The sequence below is a fragment of the Rhipicephalus sanguineus genome, chromosome 11, assembly GCF_013339695.2.
Source record: "Rhipicephalus sanguineus isolate Rsan-2018 chromosome 11, BIME_Rsan_1.4, whole genome shotgun sequence".
Taxonomy (NCBI): domain Eukaryota; kingdom Metazoa; phylum Arthropoda; class Arachnida; order Ixodida; family Ixodidae; genus Rhipicephalus; species Rhipicephalus sanguineus.
In genome coordinates this window covers 140,868,727-140,888,192 of record NC_051186.1, presented here as the reverse complement: position 1 = coordinate 140,888,192, position 19,466 = coordinate 140,868,727, and the positions used below count along the sequence as shown (strand labels likewise).

General features: G+C 45.0%; 3 protein-coding genes and 1 long non-coding RNA gene across 5 annotated transcripts in view; 2 read left to right on the top strand and 2 right to left on the bottom strand.

The window, feature by feature from the left end:
* Positions 1–19,466, top strand: part of LOC119374818 (uncharacterized) — a 236,253-nt gene that overhangs the window by 139,603 nt on the left and 77,184 nt on the right. The gene's annotated exons all lie outside the window — the stretch shown is intronic.
* Positions 6,280–9,772, top strand: LOC125760374 (uncharacterized). Of its 2 annotated transcripts, XM_049420387.1 has the most exons (3): positions 6,280–6,768; positions 8,990–9,146; positions 9,376–9,772. In XM_049420387.1, exons 1-3 carry the CDS (start codon positions 6,425–6,427, stop codon positions 9,439–9,441), a joined length of 567 nt encoding a protein of 188 aa, XP_049276344.1. In that variant the 5' UTR covers positions 6,280–6,424; the 3' UTR covers positions 9,442–9,772. The 2 variants fall into 2 exon arrangements, with proteins under 2 accessions (XP_049276344.1, XP_049276345.1); XM_049420388.1 differs by lacking the exon at positions 8,990–9,146.
* LOC119374820 (uncharacterized) lies at positions 9,160–17,052 on the bottom strand. Its single transcript, XR_005180328.2, has 8 exons — positions 16,596–17,052; positions 15,345–15,410; positions 14,028–14,978; positions 13,766–13,952; positions 13,388–13,633; positions 13,125–13,281; positions 11,881–12,051; positions 9,160–9,469 (listed from the first exon to the last, which is right to left on the bottom strand). It is a non-coding gene; the product is annotated as an uncharacterized LOC119374820 (long non-coding RNA).
* Positions 17,882–19,406, bottom strand: LOC119374819 (THAP domain-containing protein 1). The gene is made up of 2 exons (XM_037645013.2): positions 18,736–19,406; positions 17,882–18,231 (listed from the first exon to the last, which is right to left on the bottom strand). The coding sequence occupies exons 1-2, from the start codon at positions 19,072–19,074 to the stop codon at positions 17,947–17,949; spliced, it is 624 nt and encodes a 207-aa protein (XP_037500941.1). The 5' UTR covers positions 19,075–19,406; the 3' UTR covers positions 17,882–17,946.

Below are 19,466 nucleotides of genomic sequence, written 5' to 3'. Positions count from 1 at the left end.
GAGTTCAGCTTTTTTCGAACTCTCTCTAAACGCCTATATAAACGGGATCATAGTTCGTACATTGAATTCTTAGAAAAAAGCGCCTCTGACAGGCCGGCTGAGTTTTGGAAGTATGTACGTAAATGGTCTAGCAAAAGCGGAGAGTCCTTCAGACTACTAGACTCAAATGGGGTAGATGTGCATGCCGTCGCTGACTGTTTTGCCACACATTTCTCGTCCGTTTATAAGGCCTCAGACTCCAGCACTGATATCAGACAACAGCCCAAGGCAGTTAGCTCATCCAGTGCTTTGTCGCTGGATGAAAATCTTATCAGCGAATGCATTAAGCGCTTAAAACCATCCTTATCATGTGGCCCAGATGGCATCCCCTCCGCCATACTAAAAGCATATGGTACTATATTTGTCCCAGTACTGACTACGATATTTAATAACTGCCTGGACACTTCCACATTTCCTAGCATGTGGAAAACTGCTCGTGTTTTCCCAGTATTTAAGTCGGGCTCTAAGACAGATGTTTCTAATTATCGCCCGATTTCTCTACTATGTGCCACATCAAAGATCTTCGAACTGGCTCTTCACAAAATATTGTCTTTTAGTGTGAAAAACTCATTGATTCCAAATCAACATGGTTTTCTTGCTGGCCGCTCAACTACCACAAATCTTGCTAGTTTCATGACGCAGATCTCCACACCTATTTCTCAGAGAGGACAGGTTGACGCAATCTACTGTGACCTGAGCAAGGCTTTTGACGTAGTCAGCCACACACTGATTATGGTTAAACTTGCGAACTTTGACGTTGACTTGTCGATTGTGAATCTCTTGCACAGCTATCTGCTCAATAGATATTGTTATATAGCCGTAAATGGCCAAACGTCTTATTTGTATAAAGTGACTAGTGGGGTCCCTCAAGGGTCGGTATTAGGCCCACTCCTATTTTTAATTTACGTGAATGATGTTTCTTTTGCCATCCGTAATTCTTCTTTCCTCTTGTATGCCGATGACATCAAGATATTTAAGGAAATTCATTCAGTTAACGACTGTCGCTTGCTGCAGTCAGATTTGTGTTCTTTTTCCGAATGGTGCAACGGCAATAACCTTTCTCTAAATACCTCAAAGACAAAATTCATGTCTATCACTCGCAAAACATCTAGCGTGTCATTTCAATACTTTGTCAATTCTGTGCCGTTATGCAAGGTTTATGAAATCAGTGATCTTGGTGTTATTGTTGACAGCGCGTTAAACTTTCCTTCTCACGTTAAGCGTGCTGCTATGCGGGGCCTTCGTTCTCTCGGATGTGTTTGTAGAATATCTCGAGAATTCAGGTCTCCCATGGCCCTACACAAATTGTACACGGCAATATGTCTTCCGCAACTTGAGTATGCGTCCGTGATATGGAACGGCATTGCTCAATCCAGCGGTAACACCATTGAACGAGTCCAGAAAAAATTCCTCAGCATATATAACCATCGCTTTGCTAAAAATGACTCTGGATCTCGTTCAAGTACTGCTGAATCATTATCACTGCCATCACTTCACTGCCGACGAAATCGTTCTGATCTCTTATTTCTCTACAAGCTAGTCCACGGTATCATATCCTGCCCTGTACTTCTCAATTGTGTTAATTTTCGAATTCCGCGTAAGTTAACCAGAGAGAACAGACCGTTTCATGTACCCGCCTGCTTCTTCCAACACTCTACCGTTCACAGAATACAAAGTCTTTATAATAATAATTTTCTTGATCTTGACGTTTTTCATAGTCCACAATCATTGTTTTTATCCGAGCTTTGCACTGTTTTGACATAGTATGGCACAATGTACAAAGTCTTCCCTTCTCCGTCTTTCCGCATAGTTGTATATGTGCAATCTAATTTTTTATTCCCCTTCAATATTTCTCATATTGTCTTATTTTTACTCCTCCCCTTTTGTGTTCATTTCTCTTTTGTCTACGTGTTTTTGCTCTTTTTATTTCTGAAGACTGTCTGTATTGTATTGTTTATTTTTATTGTTTTTTTTTTTTGCGTGTGCCTGCACAAAGACCTCACGGTTGTTCCTGGGCACGTTAAATAAATGATTGATTGGTTGATTGATTGGTTGATTATTATTACATTGGCAGTGTGCCTCATGTTTCTCGCAGTCAGCATGTCATCATTCACCCATTCTTTCTGTGACAATGAAAAAAAAAATAAAGGACGGTCTGACGGAGTTGGTGATGTATGCGAACCTCCGATTGGCGGTCACTCCGGCAATTCGTGCACTTACATTGCTGGCGGAGTTCTTGCATGCAACACCCACTTTGAAAACTCCGTTTGAAAACTTCAATAACTATGCAGAAGTGTCGAAATCTGGCCGAGTTGCTTCGTGTTACTTGAAGAAAAGCCGGCAACATGCGCGTTGTGTGCGTCTGCTTCTTTCTCATGTCCCGTGAATTTGCTGGCTTTTCTTCAAGTCAGTAACCTTGTTTTCCAACCAGAACACACCACGAATTCCATCAGACTGGCCGTTATTATTTTCTGTATTTTACCAGAAAGAATGGCAAATGGTTGTATCTTGACGCGCTGACGCTGCGAGGAGCATGCGACATGCTGCCCGTGTGTCACCTCTGTGTTGCAGGGAAGCACGTCTTCTCCACAGGTGCGCATTTCAACTGACCACAAGACTGTTTCCTTTTCTTTTTTTTCTTTTTTCTTTTTTTTTTGCGCTGGCAGCAAGGAGACTGAAGTACTTAACCTATGAGCCATCCGCATCGGTACGTGGCATTGCCTTCTGGCTCTAAAGGGTCGCCATTTCCCCAGGTTTGCGGCAGAATCGGGATCAGGTATTGCTGGAAAACACAGTTCTTGGAGCCTCAAACTAGTTGGATGCAACTTAAGTCCGGAGAGGCTCCGCCCAGACGGCCGAAGCACGGCAGCCGATTGCCTTCACTACTAAAGAAATAGTTCTGCTCGTGCCCTCAGCAATGTCTCCAGCTCATGACGTCAGTCCAGAGGGTGCACCCATTGGTGCAGGCTTGTGTGCATCCGCCTTTCAGAAGGAAATGCCGTGGACTTCTGAAGTTTTATCCGACTATAGTAGACAAAGCAGATACTACCTCTGATTACCTCTACTTAGTAATTCAAAGTTCCTTGCATCCGGCTTTTTGCATGTTTCGTTAATTCGAAAACCCTCTTAATGCGAATATTTTTCGCAGTCTCAGTGACTTTAAATTGATGACATTTTAGTTTACTTGTCCCATCGCATATTTCGCACATATTCAAGTAGGCATGCTCTGCGTGACCATTTGGGCAGGAAAATGGAGTGCCACAGGGTGGGCTGCTGCTCAGCTGTATGCTCTGTATTATAAAAGTGAATTCTGTTCGTCCATGCATTACACGTAACATGTTTTATTCAACTATGTTCTCGATGTGCAGATAGCAAAGATTTGAATCGTGTTCTTTCACAATCTGTGAGTGGCAGGTCCAGCTTGGTCTCAACAAGGTCTCCAAGTAGGCTGATGATAATTGGTTCAGATAGAATCTGCCAAAAAAGCACCTGCGTACTTTTCTTTAGAAAAAAAGTCAGGGGTGAGACAGCTGCGCATATTGCGCATTTTTGCTATGATTCTGTTTTCCTGCGCCAAGCTGCTCCAAAACAGCCTCAAAAGAAGGAATTTCGATGCCCACGTGAGCTTCAGTGGGGAAAAAAAGGCTGAGTGAACAGCATGATTTTCCAAGCTGCGCGAGGAATATCAAGAAAACGAGACGTTCGCAGAACATTTAGACGCGCCCAAGCGTCTTTCTTCCATGCACCTTTCTAATGAAGGCTCCCATGATGCCGCCATAATCTCCCTGGACTGTTGTAAATATGCGTGACCCCGCAAAAATGTGCTGCCGTACACCGAGCGTACTGCTTCTACTCGCTAGGCTGTGTTCTGACGCTACTGTCGCTTAGCGAAAACTACCGAGTGGCATGCGCAGCGGGGTTGACTCTCAGGTTCTTTGTTGCGCGTAGCGTGTTCCTCTGTTCGTTGTGGTGTTCGTGTCGACGCTGCTGTGTGTGGTCACCTATGCGCATGTTTGTCGTGGGCGAGTACCTTGTCGCGCCAACGTGGCGTCAACTATCTTCCTGCATGCGACGCATCTCTGCGAGGCTCTAGCGCGTGGGTTCTAAAACTGGGTTCCGCGGAACCCAGGGGTTCTTTCTGTGAATGACATCTTAGGGTTCCACGATCGGCCAGAACAAATACAACAAGTAAATTTGCATTGCCTTTTGCACTTAACAAAGCCATTGACGCCGCATCCCCACATCGGGTGTCTGCTGGTAGCGAGACTCACGTGGTAGCAGCACTACAGACTTGTCGTCTAGTGTGCGCCATCAAACTTGCACGATTTAACGGGCACCTCGGCGCTTTATTCGTGGCTCATGGTGCGTCGGCGATCACGTTGCACAGTTTTCATGCACGGTGATTTGCCACTGCTCGGTTTTGTAATCAAAGCGAGCAACGAGCACTTTGATACGCGTAAGAGGCGTCGCTGCGTGCCGACTGTGGGCTACTCGAGCATTTAGGCTTAGCTTAAGACCGGTGTATTGGTCGACGGCCCTTTCATTGTGCGACTGGCATGACTCCTTTATTTATTTATTTTTTTTTTGCAAAACACAAAACAGGCCTCTACGTCCGGCGCTTCGTTTACATGAACTCGTTGCTTACGCTGCGCAGTGCCTGAAGCGTACAGTGTATGGTCAGCAGGCGCCTTACGCGAGTCGCGGAGTGGCGGGGGTGGGGCGGGAGGGAGGTGTCTAATTGGGAGTTCTGCATCAATTCTCGATGGCCTTTGACATTAAAGAAAAGAAAATAGGCCAACGCGAGCAGTGCTAATGCTGTGGTTGCGCGCGCCGAGAGGCGTTATCATCCCCCCTCCCCTTACCCCCCCCCCCCTCCTCTTCCGTTTTCGATTCACTTCATGCTCAAGAAAAAGTTATGGATTCCGCGGCACTCTGGAAAAGCCGTTTCGGTTCCCCAAAGCAAGAACATTTGAGAACCCCTGCTCTAGTTGTTTTGCACGAGAAGGTGGCAGCGGACTGATGCGAAGCGTTTTGTGTCGTCCCTCAATAAAAGCATACAGTATGCTTGCAACGGCGCTACTCTTATGGTACCATACGCACACGTTTGACGAGATAATCAGGGCGGCGAGGTTTCTTGGCACCTGCGCACGAGGTGGCAGCGAACAGTGGTGCAGCGCGCTTTTATTGTCTGTTAAAAGCGTGCAGTACACTTGACGCTATGCCAACTGCGCAGCTGAGCAGATAGGTAAAGGCACTTATTGTGATGTTCTCCTGACAAAGAGTAACATTGACCTACAGGGAGCTCTTGGTAAACTTGAAAAGCTGATAAGCAGGCGTACAAAAAGCCAAAGCAGTAATATGCTAAATTATATCACTGATCTTAAGCAGAAGCCTGCTGCTATGTAACTACAATTTTTATGTAATCAGAATTTTTTAAATTTTATGATAAGTGTGATGGTTTTTTTTTTCTTTTTGAAATGTGTGAGGTGAACCTAGTTTCCAGCACCTTTTTTTCAATTGTTGCATATGTTGTTACACGGGCTAGATAGGTTGTGGGGTATGTAAAAAGGTAGCGTAGTTCATACGTGGCGATATTCTGTTACAAAAACTTCCTACAAAGGCTGTTTCGGTGTTAGGTGTATTCTAAGCCAGTTAAAATATGTACTTGTCCCCCAAAGTTGCTAAAACTTTGTTTTCTCAAGCTCCTAAGACGACATGTCAAATGCCACTAACTGCTCCAAATCAAGGTTCTGCTGCTCCAAAATCAAAATTTTGTTGCTCCAAAAACTGCTCCCAATTCAATTTCAGCCGTCTCACCCCTGGGGCCTGCACCCTGATCCTAAAATTGTCATGCAGGGTGAGCATCTGTTTGTAAACATAGATAACAAATTTCTAGGCATAATTTTATATCATTAGGCTACATATGCCGCAAGTTACATAATTCTACTAACGATATTCGTAAACTATCTTACCTAACAATTGTACAACCTCAGCTTGAGTACGTAGCATCCATTCGTCTCCCGGGCCCATCTGAAATATCTAATCGAAAAACTCGAATCTTTACAAAATAGGGCTGCAAGGCTCATTTCATGTTGTTATGACTAGAGACCGAATTTTAGGCAAATGCCTAGTTTGTTCCTTGCGCTCCTATTGTGCCACTTTGATATATGAGCATGAATTAGAGGTTAAAGGGGCATGACATCGTCACCCAACAATTTGCGGTTTTCAGCGAAAAACGGAGGTAGAGGGTCAAATATGTCTGAACACGTGTGAAAACTGGACTGTAAAAGACTATTTCAGTCCAAAATAAGCCGTAGAAGTCGCCGGCTCTAAACTCCGCCCACCGCCGGCGACCGCCATTTTGCCCCGGCGTGCATGACGTCACATGCTGCTGGCAGCACTGCCGTCGTCTGCTACCAAACAGCCACCTACCGCAGGCGGTCAAGTACGTGTTGCGGCGTGGTCCGCACGTGGTCAGTGTGTTGCGAGTGTTACTGTGTTGCGGCGTGGTACCAGTACCACCCCCATGTCGTCGACACCATCATCTCACGATTCGGGCAGTGGGTCACCGAGCAGCAGAAGCAGCGACAACGTCGTATACGCTGCGCATTTTGATTTCGACCCCATCGCCACCAGCTCAAGCGACGAGGAAAGCGTGGAAGACGGGGTGAACCCACATGACAACGACCTCGGCGTTGTGGCAAACGTTGCTGATGGCCTTCCGCACTGGTAAGTAGCCTCATTTCATTATTAAAGACGATAGTCTTTCTTGGGGAACTTAAACGCAGAAATTTTGGTCTGTCTTTCTGTCTGTCTGTCTGTCTTTCTGTTTGTCGGCACGTCCCTCGATTCAGCCACTCGGCCAAAGTTGAACCACTTGCCCAAGGGCCAGCCGTCTTGAACTGGTACGGCTGTTCATACTTGTGAACGTTGTCGATCAAAAAGTAAATATCATGCATATCTGAGGTGCAACATCACTAGGTAAGTATTAGGTGGCGCGTTCCTTTAATAGAAAATGCATACATACGTAATTTTAAGGACCCTAGTTTCTTAAGCTGCGCTGAAAATGCATAAGAATGGAAGCTTGAGCGAGTTGGTATGCGTTCATCTTTGTTGAAACAGCGCTCACTTGACGACGACGAAGTAAAAGAAGGCACAGGACAGGCAGCGCCTGTCCTGTGCCTTCTTTTACTTCGTCGTCGTCTAGTGAGCGCTGTTTCAAAAAAGCTGAAAATGCGACTGCGCTGAAATTTGCCTTCCTCCGTGCCCTTCGCACGAGCTCATTGTTGTGTTTCGGTTTCGGTTCTGTATTGCACTGTACGAATGCCATGGGTTGGTGTTGAAAAACTTTAGTTTTGAGAAGGCCAAGAAGGTGAAAAAAGTATTTAAAAAATGAAAAAGCAGCGTTGTGGGCGGCCTTCAGGCTGCCGGTTGTGGGCGCCGCTCTGGCGTTCCTGTTTTACCCAGGCGACGTGTAAATAAAAGAGTGTGTGGAGAGTACTCGTTGAGTGTGGACGTTTCTCTGCAAAGGTCTTCGCCTGCTGCTGCGCCGGGACTACCAGCACGCAACACAGCACTCATGTTTCCCGACGTATTGCCAGATGGCGTCCATATCTCACACAGCGCCTCTTCTATCGTCTTTACACGACATTTGCAGCGAAGCACGCAGATACGCGGCCAATTTTTTCAACCGTGCAAGGTTGAAAAGTGAGCCGTTCCTGGGATACGGGTGTCTGTGGACGCCGCATTCGCGAGCAAGTGTTTAGAATAACAGAGAGCTGAGCTAGTTGGTAAGTATTCATTCTAAAAAGACAGGGCGTGCAAACAAGGACACAAGAAAGAAGTCAGGACTTCTTTCAGGAAGAAGTCAGGAAGAAGTCGGCGTTTGTGGTGTCCTGACTTCTTTCTTGTGTCCTTGTTTGCACGCCCTGTCTTTTTAGAATGAGCAAGTGTTAACTCGCGCAATTGAATTAGTAAAGCGTGTAGATTTCGTTTGCTAGCATACGTACATACATGCACGACTTTCATACTGAACATAAAAATACGTTTTCGTAACAATGCTGCGCGTTGGCGCCGTTGCTTTTCCATTTGTTGCAGCGTGCGGCAAATGCAAACATAAGTCGGCGCGCGCGGCATGTCACTGCGGCGATAGGGTTGCTCGCGATATACATTTTGGCCGAACCGTTGCTTGAACTCTAGTCATTGCACTCGATACCGGTGGAAAATAGCAAGTGTGACGTTTGAGTCTCAATAAATACTTATCCATACAGCCCGTTGCCGAAGAGCATACGCGTTGCACATTTTTGTCAATCTGTCTGAGGCAGGCCCGTAGCCAGGAATTTTTTTCGGGGGGAGGGGGGGGCACTTACTATTTGAGAAAAACGCCTATTTTCATTATTTATTTTTGGGAACACACCACGTATCATAAAAATTTCGCCCCCCCCCCCCCCCCCCCCCCCCCCCGGCTACGGGCCTGGCCTGAGAACAGATTGACAAAGGTTGTCTGCTGCAAGTGTCACTTTGTCTATGCAGTGAAGTTAGTAAAACAGGATGGGGACATTAGAATCAAACTAACTTGGGACAACACTGCATTTCATCACAAACTTATACGGACAAATGACGCCTTAGTTGAAACTGGCTGCGACTGCAACATGTGACTTAGTCATTATTTAGATTTGCAGACCCTTGTAATTATTTTTCTACTTTGATTCGTCGAGCACTTGATCGCCAACTGTTTGAGTAACCACACTGAAATAAAGAATAGTGCTTTCAGTTGACGAAATAGTGTTCAAGATTTTAAAAACAAAATGCCTTACTTTTTCCCCCCTGCATGACTGAAATTCATGTATGCATTTCTGAAAGCAAGCTGTAGCTATATCAGGCCTTCAATTATGTGTGATAAATGGGGAATTGGTAAACCAAATGGTAATAAAAAACTTGCATATTTTAGGTGTTCCTGCGGCCAGTGCAGGCATATGGAGTCGGCCACAGAAAATATCTGCTGCCAAACCATCGCAAAAGTCAAGGTCAAAATAGAGGACAGAGACAGCTGCATAACAAATCACCCCACATTTGTGGGGGGGATTATCAACATCCACGCCATTGAGGTGAATTACCTGAATATGATGGCTTTAAATCAGGAACAAATCCAAGCTGTTGACATACACAGGTACTGTAATAAGTGACTGCAGCGACCCTTCATATTCAACCATGCGGTAGCTCTCATATCAACTAAGTTGCAAGAATTTTTATTATGTGTAAATCACTATGTGTTTCACTTGATAAAAAACAGCAGCAAGCACGTGAATAGGGTAGTAATTTATTCTTTTATTGCAGGAGGTACAGGAACACAGCGTACATCTGTTTTGCAAGATGGATTTGGCACAAGCTGGGCAGATATAACAGAAAGCCTCTTCCAAGCTGTGTGGTGCTGAAGATAAGAAAGACATTCCCATCAGAGCACTACACGGGATTCCGATATGTTGACTATTGATTTAGTCATCTGCAAGATAAAACTTAGAAGATGCAGAAAAATGCCAATGCTAGCCTCCTGGTTAGCTCACATGCTATAGAAACATCCCAGAAACTCATGGTCCTCGGTTCAATACTCGGCCGATGACAAATTTTTCTGCAGCTGTGGAGTTTTACCTTTCATCTTTTACGTTCAGTGCATGTCTGCGGGTTCACGACTTCATCAGACTTATTCAAATAAATGTTTATACAACATGTACAAGGCACTCCTACATTCATTCATTTCTTTATTTATGGGCATTGCGCGCCACAACTAGGCGCAAGCATGTGCTGACACAAGTGATTACAAGTGATTCAAACAAAAAAGTAACATTAGAAACACCATGCCAACGTAACAACACAGGTTAATAAAAATGGCATTCAAGGCCAGCTACAAAGGCCAACTTTGGCACGTAGGGTCCAGTTGGAGGCACTTTATTGTGTGGTTAAGTGCACAATCATCATACTGCAACAGAGATGAGAAGCTCATTGCCATGAACTAGTGACTGGATGTTCCAAGGCGACACCAACCGAATGACAATTGTTATAGCGCAAAAGCAGGACAAAAGGTACACGAAGACGAGCGCTGTCATTGTCCTGCTTTTGCGCTATAACAATTGTCATGACCTACCAACTAGCCCTAGCCGCTACCAACTGAAAGACATCAAATATTGGAACTGCAAGGATCGTATTCTGCTTAGTGAAAACGCATGTACACGAAATGCTCAATTCCGCTTGCACCGTGCCAGCACTTCGCAGATCGCGTGAATTTGGTAAGGTGCAACATATTACTGTGTAATTCATTCATGAACTACTGCATTTAGCTGCAACGGCCTCTCTACAATTTCCATCTATCTATAGCGTTCCCATGTGTCACTGTTGGACCAGCCGAGCTGCACTGAAGAATCATATTTTTGGCGCCAGTATGCCCTAATGCATAAATTAAATGAAAAATAATTAAATAAAATATATTATTAAGATAGATTAAAAAATAGAGACACAACTCAGTTTCCTAGATGAAGGCTAAGAGCAGTCTATGCAATTCTCAGATACAGGAATCGACGTCCACCGGCACTGTCAACGAGCGCAGGGTGTGATTATAATATTTAAAGATTACACGAGAGAGTATAACGTGAAAGCCTGTAGTACCAAGATCTTAAAAACGGCTATAAGCGCACTGCATAGCTCTGACAGTGGACATAAGGAAGTGTTCCTTGATGTCCACTGCAACAGCTGCAATTTCCCGAATTCTGGCTAGAGAGTCCACATATCTCACTCATCAAGATGGAGGCTGGTTTCTACCTTTGTAACATCACCTCACAGCAAGACAAGTATGCCGTCATAGTATCCATGATTCCACCTGCTCTGCGATGCGTTGTACCTCCTCCTGGGCATATGACAGACTTCGTGCTAGCATAACTGCAACTGGCAGTGTCACGTCAATGACTCGCTGCCACGCTAACCGTGGGCTTCGAACCACCTGCCATCACAACAGCACTGCCCAAACAAGGCAAGTCAAGTTGTTCGATTCAACCAGGTTTTGGCACTGTGGCATCAATCAGTTCATAGGTAACCACACAGCCACCCTATGACAACGCTTTCGACGTGCCGCCCAGGGTGACACTGTGAACACCACGTGCCAAGAATGAGTGTCGCCTCACGATAACATTGTCTACTACACCTACCATTGCTGATGCTCGTGTTCATCTACCAATGAACACTCCCCTCCCTGCGCCGACACTGCAGAGCTTCAGCGCTCATGCTCTTCAGTAGATGACGTCAACCGAGACGCCTCTTTCTCTGCATCTCTGGCACAGCGGTTCGTGCTCGATTGGCAAGTGGCATGCGACTTAAGCAGAAACGTGAATGCCGTGTCGCTTTCACCCAGACAGCCAATTTCGTGAGGTCGCAGTGATGCCATTTGCCTGCTAGAGCAAGTTAGCGTTATACCAGATTTCTCCAGATGCACAATAAGGTGCATATGAAAGCACATACAACAGCTACCTCCGTACTCGGAATCCCGGCCGCGGCGGCTGCATTTTCGATGGAGACGAAAATGTTTGAGGCCCGTGTACTTAGATTTAGGTGCACGTTAAAGAACCCCAGGTGGTCGAAATTTCCGGAGCCCTCCACTACGGCGTCTCTCATAATCATATCTTGGTTTTGGGACGTTAAACCCCAGACATTATTACCTCCCTACTCGAATGAGCCCGCTCACACGATTCACTCAAGATCTCTACCCCGTCATGTGCCTGTGACAAAATCTTTCACGTTTCCCATCGTCACATCATACGACCTGTTGTCCATTGTTTAAAGCCTTGTCTCGCACACCAGTTTTTTGTCAGCACAGGCTATACCGATGCCTTCGCTTCTGCACCAATTCCTGGGTTGGAACTTCGGGATAGCTCTTGCTCAGAGGTGGTGGTGGTGGGGTGCTCCTGTTGAGAACTGGTGTAGCTTGAGCATACTCCACAGCACACTGCAGCAAACGAGTCACATAGCCTGCAATTTTTGGATGAAAAAAAAAAAAATTTACTATTTCACGGGAATGGTCATAATAGCCTTGTTTTTTTTTTTTCCACAATGTTGGGTTATGACTACATACAAAGTGCCAATTGCTTTTATGTGTACTTCAGTGCAAATAAAGAAGAATGCAGTTAAGTACCCATGCTGCTTCCAAGCTTCGACATTTGCTTTTGATGCATGCAGGCTGGCTTCGCTCATCATAACTCCTCTGTTCCAAGTATCGAAGTGTTTTGTTACTTAGAGAGGTGAATAAGATTTTCTTTTGTTACTCTACGAACAATTTCAGCTAAAATATTTAAATGGGTCATGCCATAGCCTGCCAACAAATCTCACTTTCATGCGATAGTGAAACACGTAGGGTCCCATTAATCTGTTCCAAGATATTTCAAGCCACTGTAGGCTCCGATTTCCCTCGGATGCATCACTTGAATCACAATGTCCAAGCTCCTCCCATCAGGAGTACTTGGCGTCTCGGTTAAGGTGTGTGGTATCGTCTGCAATAGTTGTCACCGTGAGCTGCTATGTAGTCTTAAACACTGTTGATACTGCAGAAAATCACTGTACTCGCGGACAACTTTCTGTGTCTATGCAGCCAAGTTTTAGTTTGAAAGCAGGGTGACATATGGCTCGTTTAACACACCACAAGCTGAGAATGCCTATATTTGTGTCTTTACTTCCCATTCAGGGAAATATCACTGACGCAGAACTTTTATCAGAAGAGTAAGATGGCCTCCTTGCACTGTGACATCAGTTCAGGAAGACATTTAGTGCATACTTCAACATTTTTATCACGTATAGAAACCAAACATACCATACGAAGCTTTCTCTTTCAAAGGCATGGCCACAGCCTCACCACCTTGTGCCTTTGGATGCTTTCGTTTCCACTGAGGCTCCCCTCGAGCTGTTTTTCTTTGCTGTCTTGAGCTGTTTTCATTGTAGTGCAAGGCAGCGATATACGACCTTAAAGATAAATACGAAACATAACAGTCTTGCTGGAATGTTGACTATTAAACAAAGCGACACAACAGTTTTCATTGCCATGCTCGTACCTGGCTGCCATGACTTCATAGGTATAGGCTGTAGATTTGGGGGCAAAGTGTATAAGGCAGGCATGAAATGTCTGCCCCTTTGTCGACAACTGCCTCACATCTGTGACCAGTCTCTTAGCAGCTACAATTGCAGCCACTTGGTCGTGTGCCCGTGTGCCTAGGAAGACAGATTAAAAAAGGCGTTAACAAAAGGTGTAAGGTACATCTAAGGAACAACACTGTACTTTCTTCACATGTCATTACACAGTCTCTACCAAACACACCTTGCTTTATCCATCTGCGCCGTTCCAGAGGGCCATGCTCACAAGTTGGAAAAATGGGTGAATGTCCGCTGTGCACATTCGAAATGTGGTTCAAGATTGAGAGCCACTTCGCCACAATCAGCTACCCATCTCCATTGCTGGTGCAAGCGCAGTAGTAGAGGTGGCTTACAATTGATTTCACCCAAACAAGGATGATGTCACTGTCCTTGAATCGTTTTGACGCCGCTATAAGCTTCTTCTTGATTCCTACACATTTGGAGAAAACGAAGCTGAAGCAATGCCACTAATGAAAGAGCACATATTTTAACTTATTTCCCATTACTCTTAATAAGTCCATATTGAAGCTCCACATGCAGCTGCTCATATATTACTGATTACCTTTTCCGACATGCCACACATCATATCTGTGGTCCGTGTCACTGTGGTTGTTGGCGAGGTACTTTCGGATTTGTGCATGCCTATCTGTTATCAGAGTAGAAACTTTCACTCTTCGTCCTTGCAGGTAGTTGAGGCCACGCTTAAGGCCTTCGAGCTCCATGTGGCAGCTTCCGCCAACCTCGTTTGACTGAAAGTCATTAAAAACGCTGTATGAAGACAAATGCGGTTGACGGTGGGTACACATGAAAAAGGATCCAGTTACCTGCACCAGCTCAAGATGAATGATCTTGTTAGCGGTCACATCCAGCATGGAATATGTGCCAAACTTGGCAGAAAATCCAGGAGAGTCTGAACGGCCATCGCCAGCTATGACCATGTCCCTTCCCACAGCAGCTGAAAGGAGCCCTTCCTGCTCCTCTTTCCAAACCTTAAAAAATCGTAGTGAGTAAAAAAATGAGTGTTATAGTAATCACATGTTGACACAGTAGACACTGCAACTGCCATGCAAGAGGTTGTAAATTTCATTCTAATTTCACTTTCTGTTCAGTCCCAAGTTGCTTACCATATATGTTTACCGAATGCACAGACTTTCGTAACACATAAATGTGCAATTTCTGCCATGACAGTGCTGCAAAAAAATGCAAGGGTGCAAAAATGCAAACTTGCACCCACACACAGCATCTAACTGCTCTGAATTTGGTTTGGAAATAATTTTTGAAATAATTTTGAATTCTCATTTCTCTTTGCACAATCAAGAAAACACTGCACATCACCAAGCTAATAGTTGCAATGCCATGGAGATTAGATGTCGCACGATTGAGTCCTTACTTTCTGCACAGATGGAATCAACAGGTTCTGCTGGTGGCGAAAGAATGTCCTTTCTGTGATGGTAGCCACCTTTATGGACGACAGCAGCCGCAAAGACTTGGCTGCGTTCAGGCCGGAGAATAGGATGCCTGCTGCAAGCAGGACATTTCCCGCTGCATACTGCCCAATTTTTGGTTGACTGCACCAAACGAATTTATGCAGGTTGGGACAGAGCGTAAAAACCTCAAGTGCTGTGCCTTTGACTTCTGTCTGGATGCTTGTTTGCCTGAGGCACACACTGCACTTGGAAAACAGTTCCAACAACATGCTCTCAAAGACAATGTATTTTGGCTCCTCCAGAGGGCCGGAAGTGTCCACAGCGTCTTCAAGTGCACAGTTGAAGCTCCTGAAGAAGGCAGAAAAAACAATATGTGTCCTCAACTATGGATTGACAACAAGCAGAATGCTAGAGTAATCAAGGAAAGAAGTCCCACAAGTGCGCTCACTTCATTATACATCAAAGGAATGCTGAATAACGTAGCACTTTCAGCCGTCTCTTTTTCCTTTCTTGTCTAATTTAAACGCTAAATGGCACTTCCTGTATTTGTATATCGGCACACTCACACCTATTTCTGATGGGTGTAAATGAGTGGGGTAAATGTGAGGGAACGAGGGTATAAGAAAGTGCACATGGGTAGCGCTGTGCTATGTGTATTGAAAAAATTATTCCACTTCAAGTCAGGCTCTAATGAGATGAATAAAATGGCCTCACCCAGCACTTGTGTCACAAGCAGATGGCTCATAAGAGGAGTCCAAATTTTCAGGAATGATGAAGCTCCTGAAGAAGACAGAAAAAATAATGTATGTTCTATTGATTGACAACAACAACCAGAATGCTAGAGTAATCAAGTAAAGAAACCCACAAGTGTGGTCACATCACTATACATTAAAGGAATGCTGAATAACTAACGTAACGCTTTCAGCCATCTGTTCTCTCTTTTTTTAGGGGTGTGCGAATTGCGAAATTTCATCTCGAATAGAACAGTGCCGAATAGTGACCAAAAACATTGAATATCGAATACAAAAGATTTTATTTAAAATTGAAAGAATTAAAAATACAATCTGCTCATGTTTTCGAGCACATGATGCGGTGAGTGACAGCTACTGGAAGGCTACAAATTGTCATGCGGAAACACAAGCTATTCCATATGACCTGGCTTCAGGCTCTCTCGCCGCGATGTTATGGTGTTTCCTGCAGTTGAAAACATGCGCTCACTGGGCACCTCAGTAGCAGGGATGGGAAGGTATCAGCGGCAACTTTAGCGATGCCTGGATCAAGTGCAGTTTTATGCTCTTTTCAGTATTTCAAAGGATCACCCTTTCTTGGGATCAGGGGCTAATTGAAGTATTTTTTAACCTTTTGACTATAATATCTGAGCTCAGTGTGCTGGTAATTTTTTTATGCTAGAAGTTCAGCAGTTTCCCAGACTGTTCACTAGCCTTGTTTGCTGGAACCATGGCATGTGGAAATGACATAATCTTTAATATAAACATGCACTCACTCTTGAACCATCATATCGGTGAAAGTTTTAACGAAAGACCTACTATAACGACGTCAGCGTTAGATTTAGCCACCTCAACCCAACCAAGTTGCATTGGCCTTTGTCGCCTGTTAGATGTTCATCATCCTGTCAAATTATTTGAAACTTCGAACGCTAGCTATCCGAAAGTTGAATCGAGTTATTCGGTTAGGTATTATTCGATTGTAATTCGAAACTCAAATATTTGTACACCCCTACTATTTTTCTTTTTTTTCTCAATTAAACACTGAACGACATTTCCTGTATTCGTAGATTGGCACACTTGCTGCTCACTCACACTCATTTCTGATGGGTGTAGAGGAGTGGGGTAAACGGGAGGGGACAAGGGCATAAGAAAGTGCACATGGGTAGTGCTGTGCTACGTGTATTGAAAATGTTATTCTGCTTCAAGTCAGGCTTTAGCATGAATAAAATGGCCTCACCCAGCACTTGTGTCACAAGCAGACGACTCATAAGAGGAGTTCAAATCTTCAGGAATGATGAACTCCTCACTAATCCGCCGAATTTTGGTGGGGGTAGAGTGCCTCAAAAAGCTGCTGCCACAGTCCTCAGTGTCAGTTGCAGTGCCCACGTCTCTGAAGTCTGGAGAGACAGCATCAGTCTGGGTGCCTAGAAATACTATAAAGTACCAAGCACTCTAACACAGCTTCAACACATAGTATAGGGTTTTCCAAAGTCGTGCAAACTATTTGTTCCTAAACTGACCTTTTGAGGCAGTTAGACAAAGAGAAAAGCAAGCGAAAGCAGCAGACATTGCTGCCAACGTAATTATTTCTTTTTGATTCATTTTACAACCAAACAAGTTTATGTTGACATCTCCTGCAGACATGAAATAGAAATAATACATCCAGCCGGCTCGCTTATAACCAAACATACAAAGATTTCTGCTCCGTTTGTTCTTTTCATAGGAAGTGTAATGTCATACATTCGCTTCCCTCCGTCTTACATTGGCAACAAAGGACAGCTATTATTTAGATGTTGCTTTTTTGACAAGCCCTTGACATTGATAGGTGTAGACATCGTCAGCAATGCAGACCTGTCAATAGAGTAATGTAGTGGTTGTGTTTGCCTTGATCAGCCAAACTTTGCAGTGCTCCAGTGCCAGGTCCTTGAGCCACACGGTTGCTGAAATAGAAAGTTCAGTTCTCTCCTTCGAAGTGGGCGGTCAAAAATATTTTTGCTTGTGTGGTCACAGGCTGCTGCAGTAGGCCTCTACAATAACATCATCAGATGGGTAGCATAATGCACAAGCAAGAACGAAGGAAGCAAAACAAGAGACAGGGAAGAGCACACACTTCCTACTGTTTATTCCTTTAGAACAACAAGCCAATATATCGGCATACACAACACATGTGTCGCCCATGTGTGTAATTCCCTAGCGTCTGTGGACGCTGTTGCCCGAGCGTCACAAACATCAACAAAACGGCATGCATGCGAAAGAGTGCAAGCACCAAGCATCACACATGCGCAAACACCACACATATGTGCAAAATGTGTAAGGTTTTGCGCAGGCGTGTGGTGTCTGTGCATGTGCGATGCTTGCACTTTTTTTTTGCATACGTGTGGTCATTTTGTGGATCGTTGTGACACTTGGGCAACAGCGTCCACAGAGGCTAAGGCGATCGCGCACATGGGTGGTGCATGTGTTGTGTATGCCTATATGTTGCCGTGTTCTAAAGAAATGAACAGTTGGAAGTGTGCCCTCTTTCCTGTCTTTTCTGCTCCCTTCTTTCGTGCTTGCACAGTACACTACCTCTTCGATATGAACCAACTTCAATGAGGTTGTTTGGCACACTCACCGAGACTGACAGCCTTTGGAGTAGCTTGAGCTTTTACATGCCGTTGCATTGGTCGCAGATACACTTGAACATATTTACAGTGCTTCTCACAGTCTTCCTGCAGCAATGATTGTGTGCTGCATGAAGCAGTTGAGGCTAAACAGTCATCTGTGCTGCCAGGAACACATGGATCAGCTTCTTGTGCTGCGAGTTGTGAATGCTCCTCCTGCATGCCAATCTCTTCGGGCACATCACTTTGTTTGAGTAGGGCGTCAACGATCTGTGTAGTTGACAGAAAAAAAGAAGAGAAAGCGTTGAAAGGAGACAAAAAGGAACGCAATACTTTTAATGTCTAAAACGAGGATCTGCGGTATCGCTAAGCGGTCATGTGCTCGGTAAATAAAACAAACACTAGTTCTTGAATACACCATAAATTGTTCACTGCGTACGTTCTACGTAGCCAGCATTTTACAATACGTACTATATAGGAAGACAAATGCTAGTCGAGCGAGGAAATTCATGTTTGGTACCCGTGTCGCGCGGGCATTTTGCGTCGCAAGCGAGCCCGATACTGCGATTTCACTAGATACGATAATCGATCGTGAACCGCGCATCGCGATCGTAAACTATCGTCATGCTGCGTGAGCGCGATCAACTCGGTCCCGACTGCTGAACCATGCAGCATCAACTCAGTACCAACGCACAATTCAGTATATATATTTCCCGCTGAGGTGGCCTTTTCTGAACAAAGTGATCATGCTAACGACAAAAACATCGCACTCACCTCTTTCCTCTGACGTTTTTCAAAAGCACCGCGGCGCTTAGCTTGGAGGATGGGACGGTGCGAGAACACGGTCGGCACCGCGTCCGGCCGCAGCCTCGGCTTTTTCACTGGTATACCGAACTCGCTGAGAAGGCGCAGATCATCATTGTAGCTGTCTGGCGTGAAGTGCGCTGAGCACAAAACAGAAGCGTCAGTTGTGCACCAGTCCTTTCTGCGCACGTTCAGCTCCCAAGCCTTGCGCTTGGCGGGCTCTTTGGGAAACCTAAAGAACGACACTGTACTTTCCCTACTCCGTACGCTCTGGCACCCCACAGCGCTACATGGGCGACGCGGTGGCATTGCTTCAACCGCTGCAAATCATTCAGTTCCAATGGCAAGTTGAACACAGCTGAAACAACTCGATTGCACGGCAGCTGACCAGGGAACAAAATCGTCCTCCGGAATGCAGACGCTCGCACAGTACGCCGCTCGTTACGTCACGGCTAGCGAGCGCGCCAGTGTTGCCCGACTCTCAGGCTGCTCGCTCCTTAATAAAAATATTCAATTATAAATTAATGGCTCGACCAAATGCGCTAAAATTTCGCCAGCTTGTCTATGAACGTACAAGGATTAACCCACACTGCACAGATTGTGGTCGAAAATTGGGTGTCATGGCCCCTTTAAGAAAGGCTTTTATAGTGTTTTTCTAGTGCCTATAAATGCCTATTTTTGGCGTTTGTGCCTAAATGCTC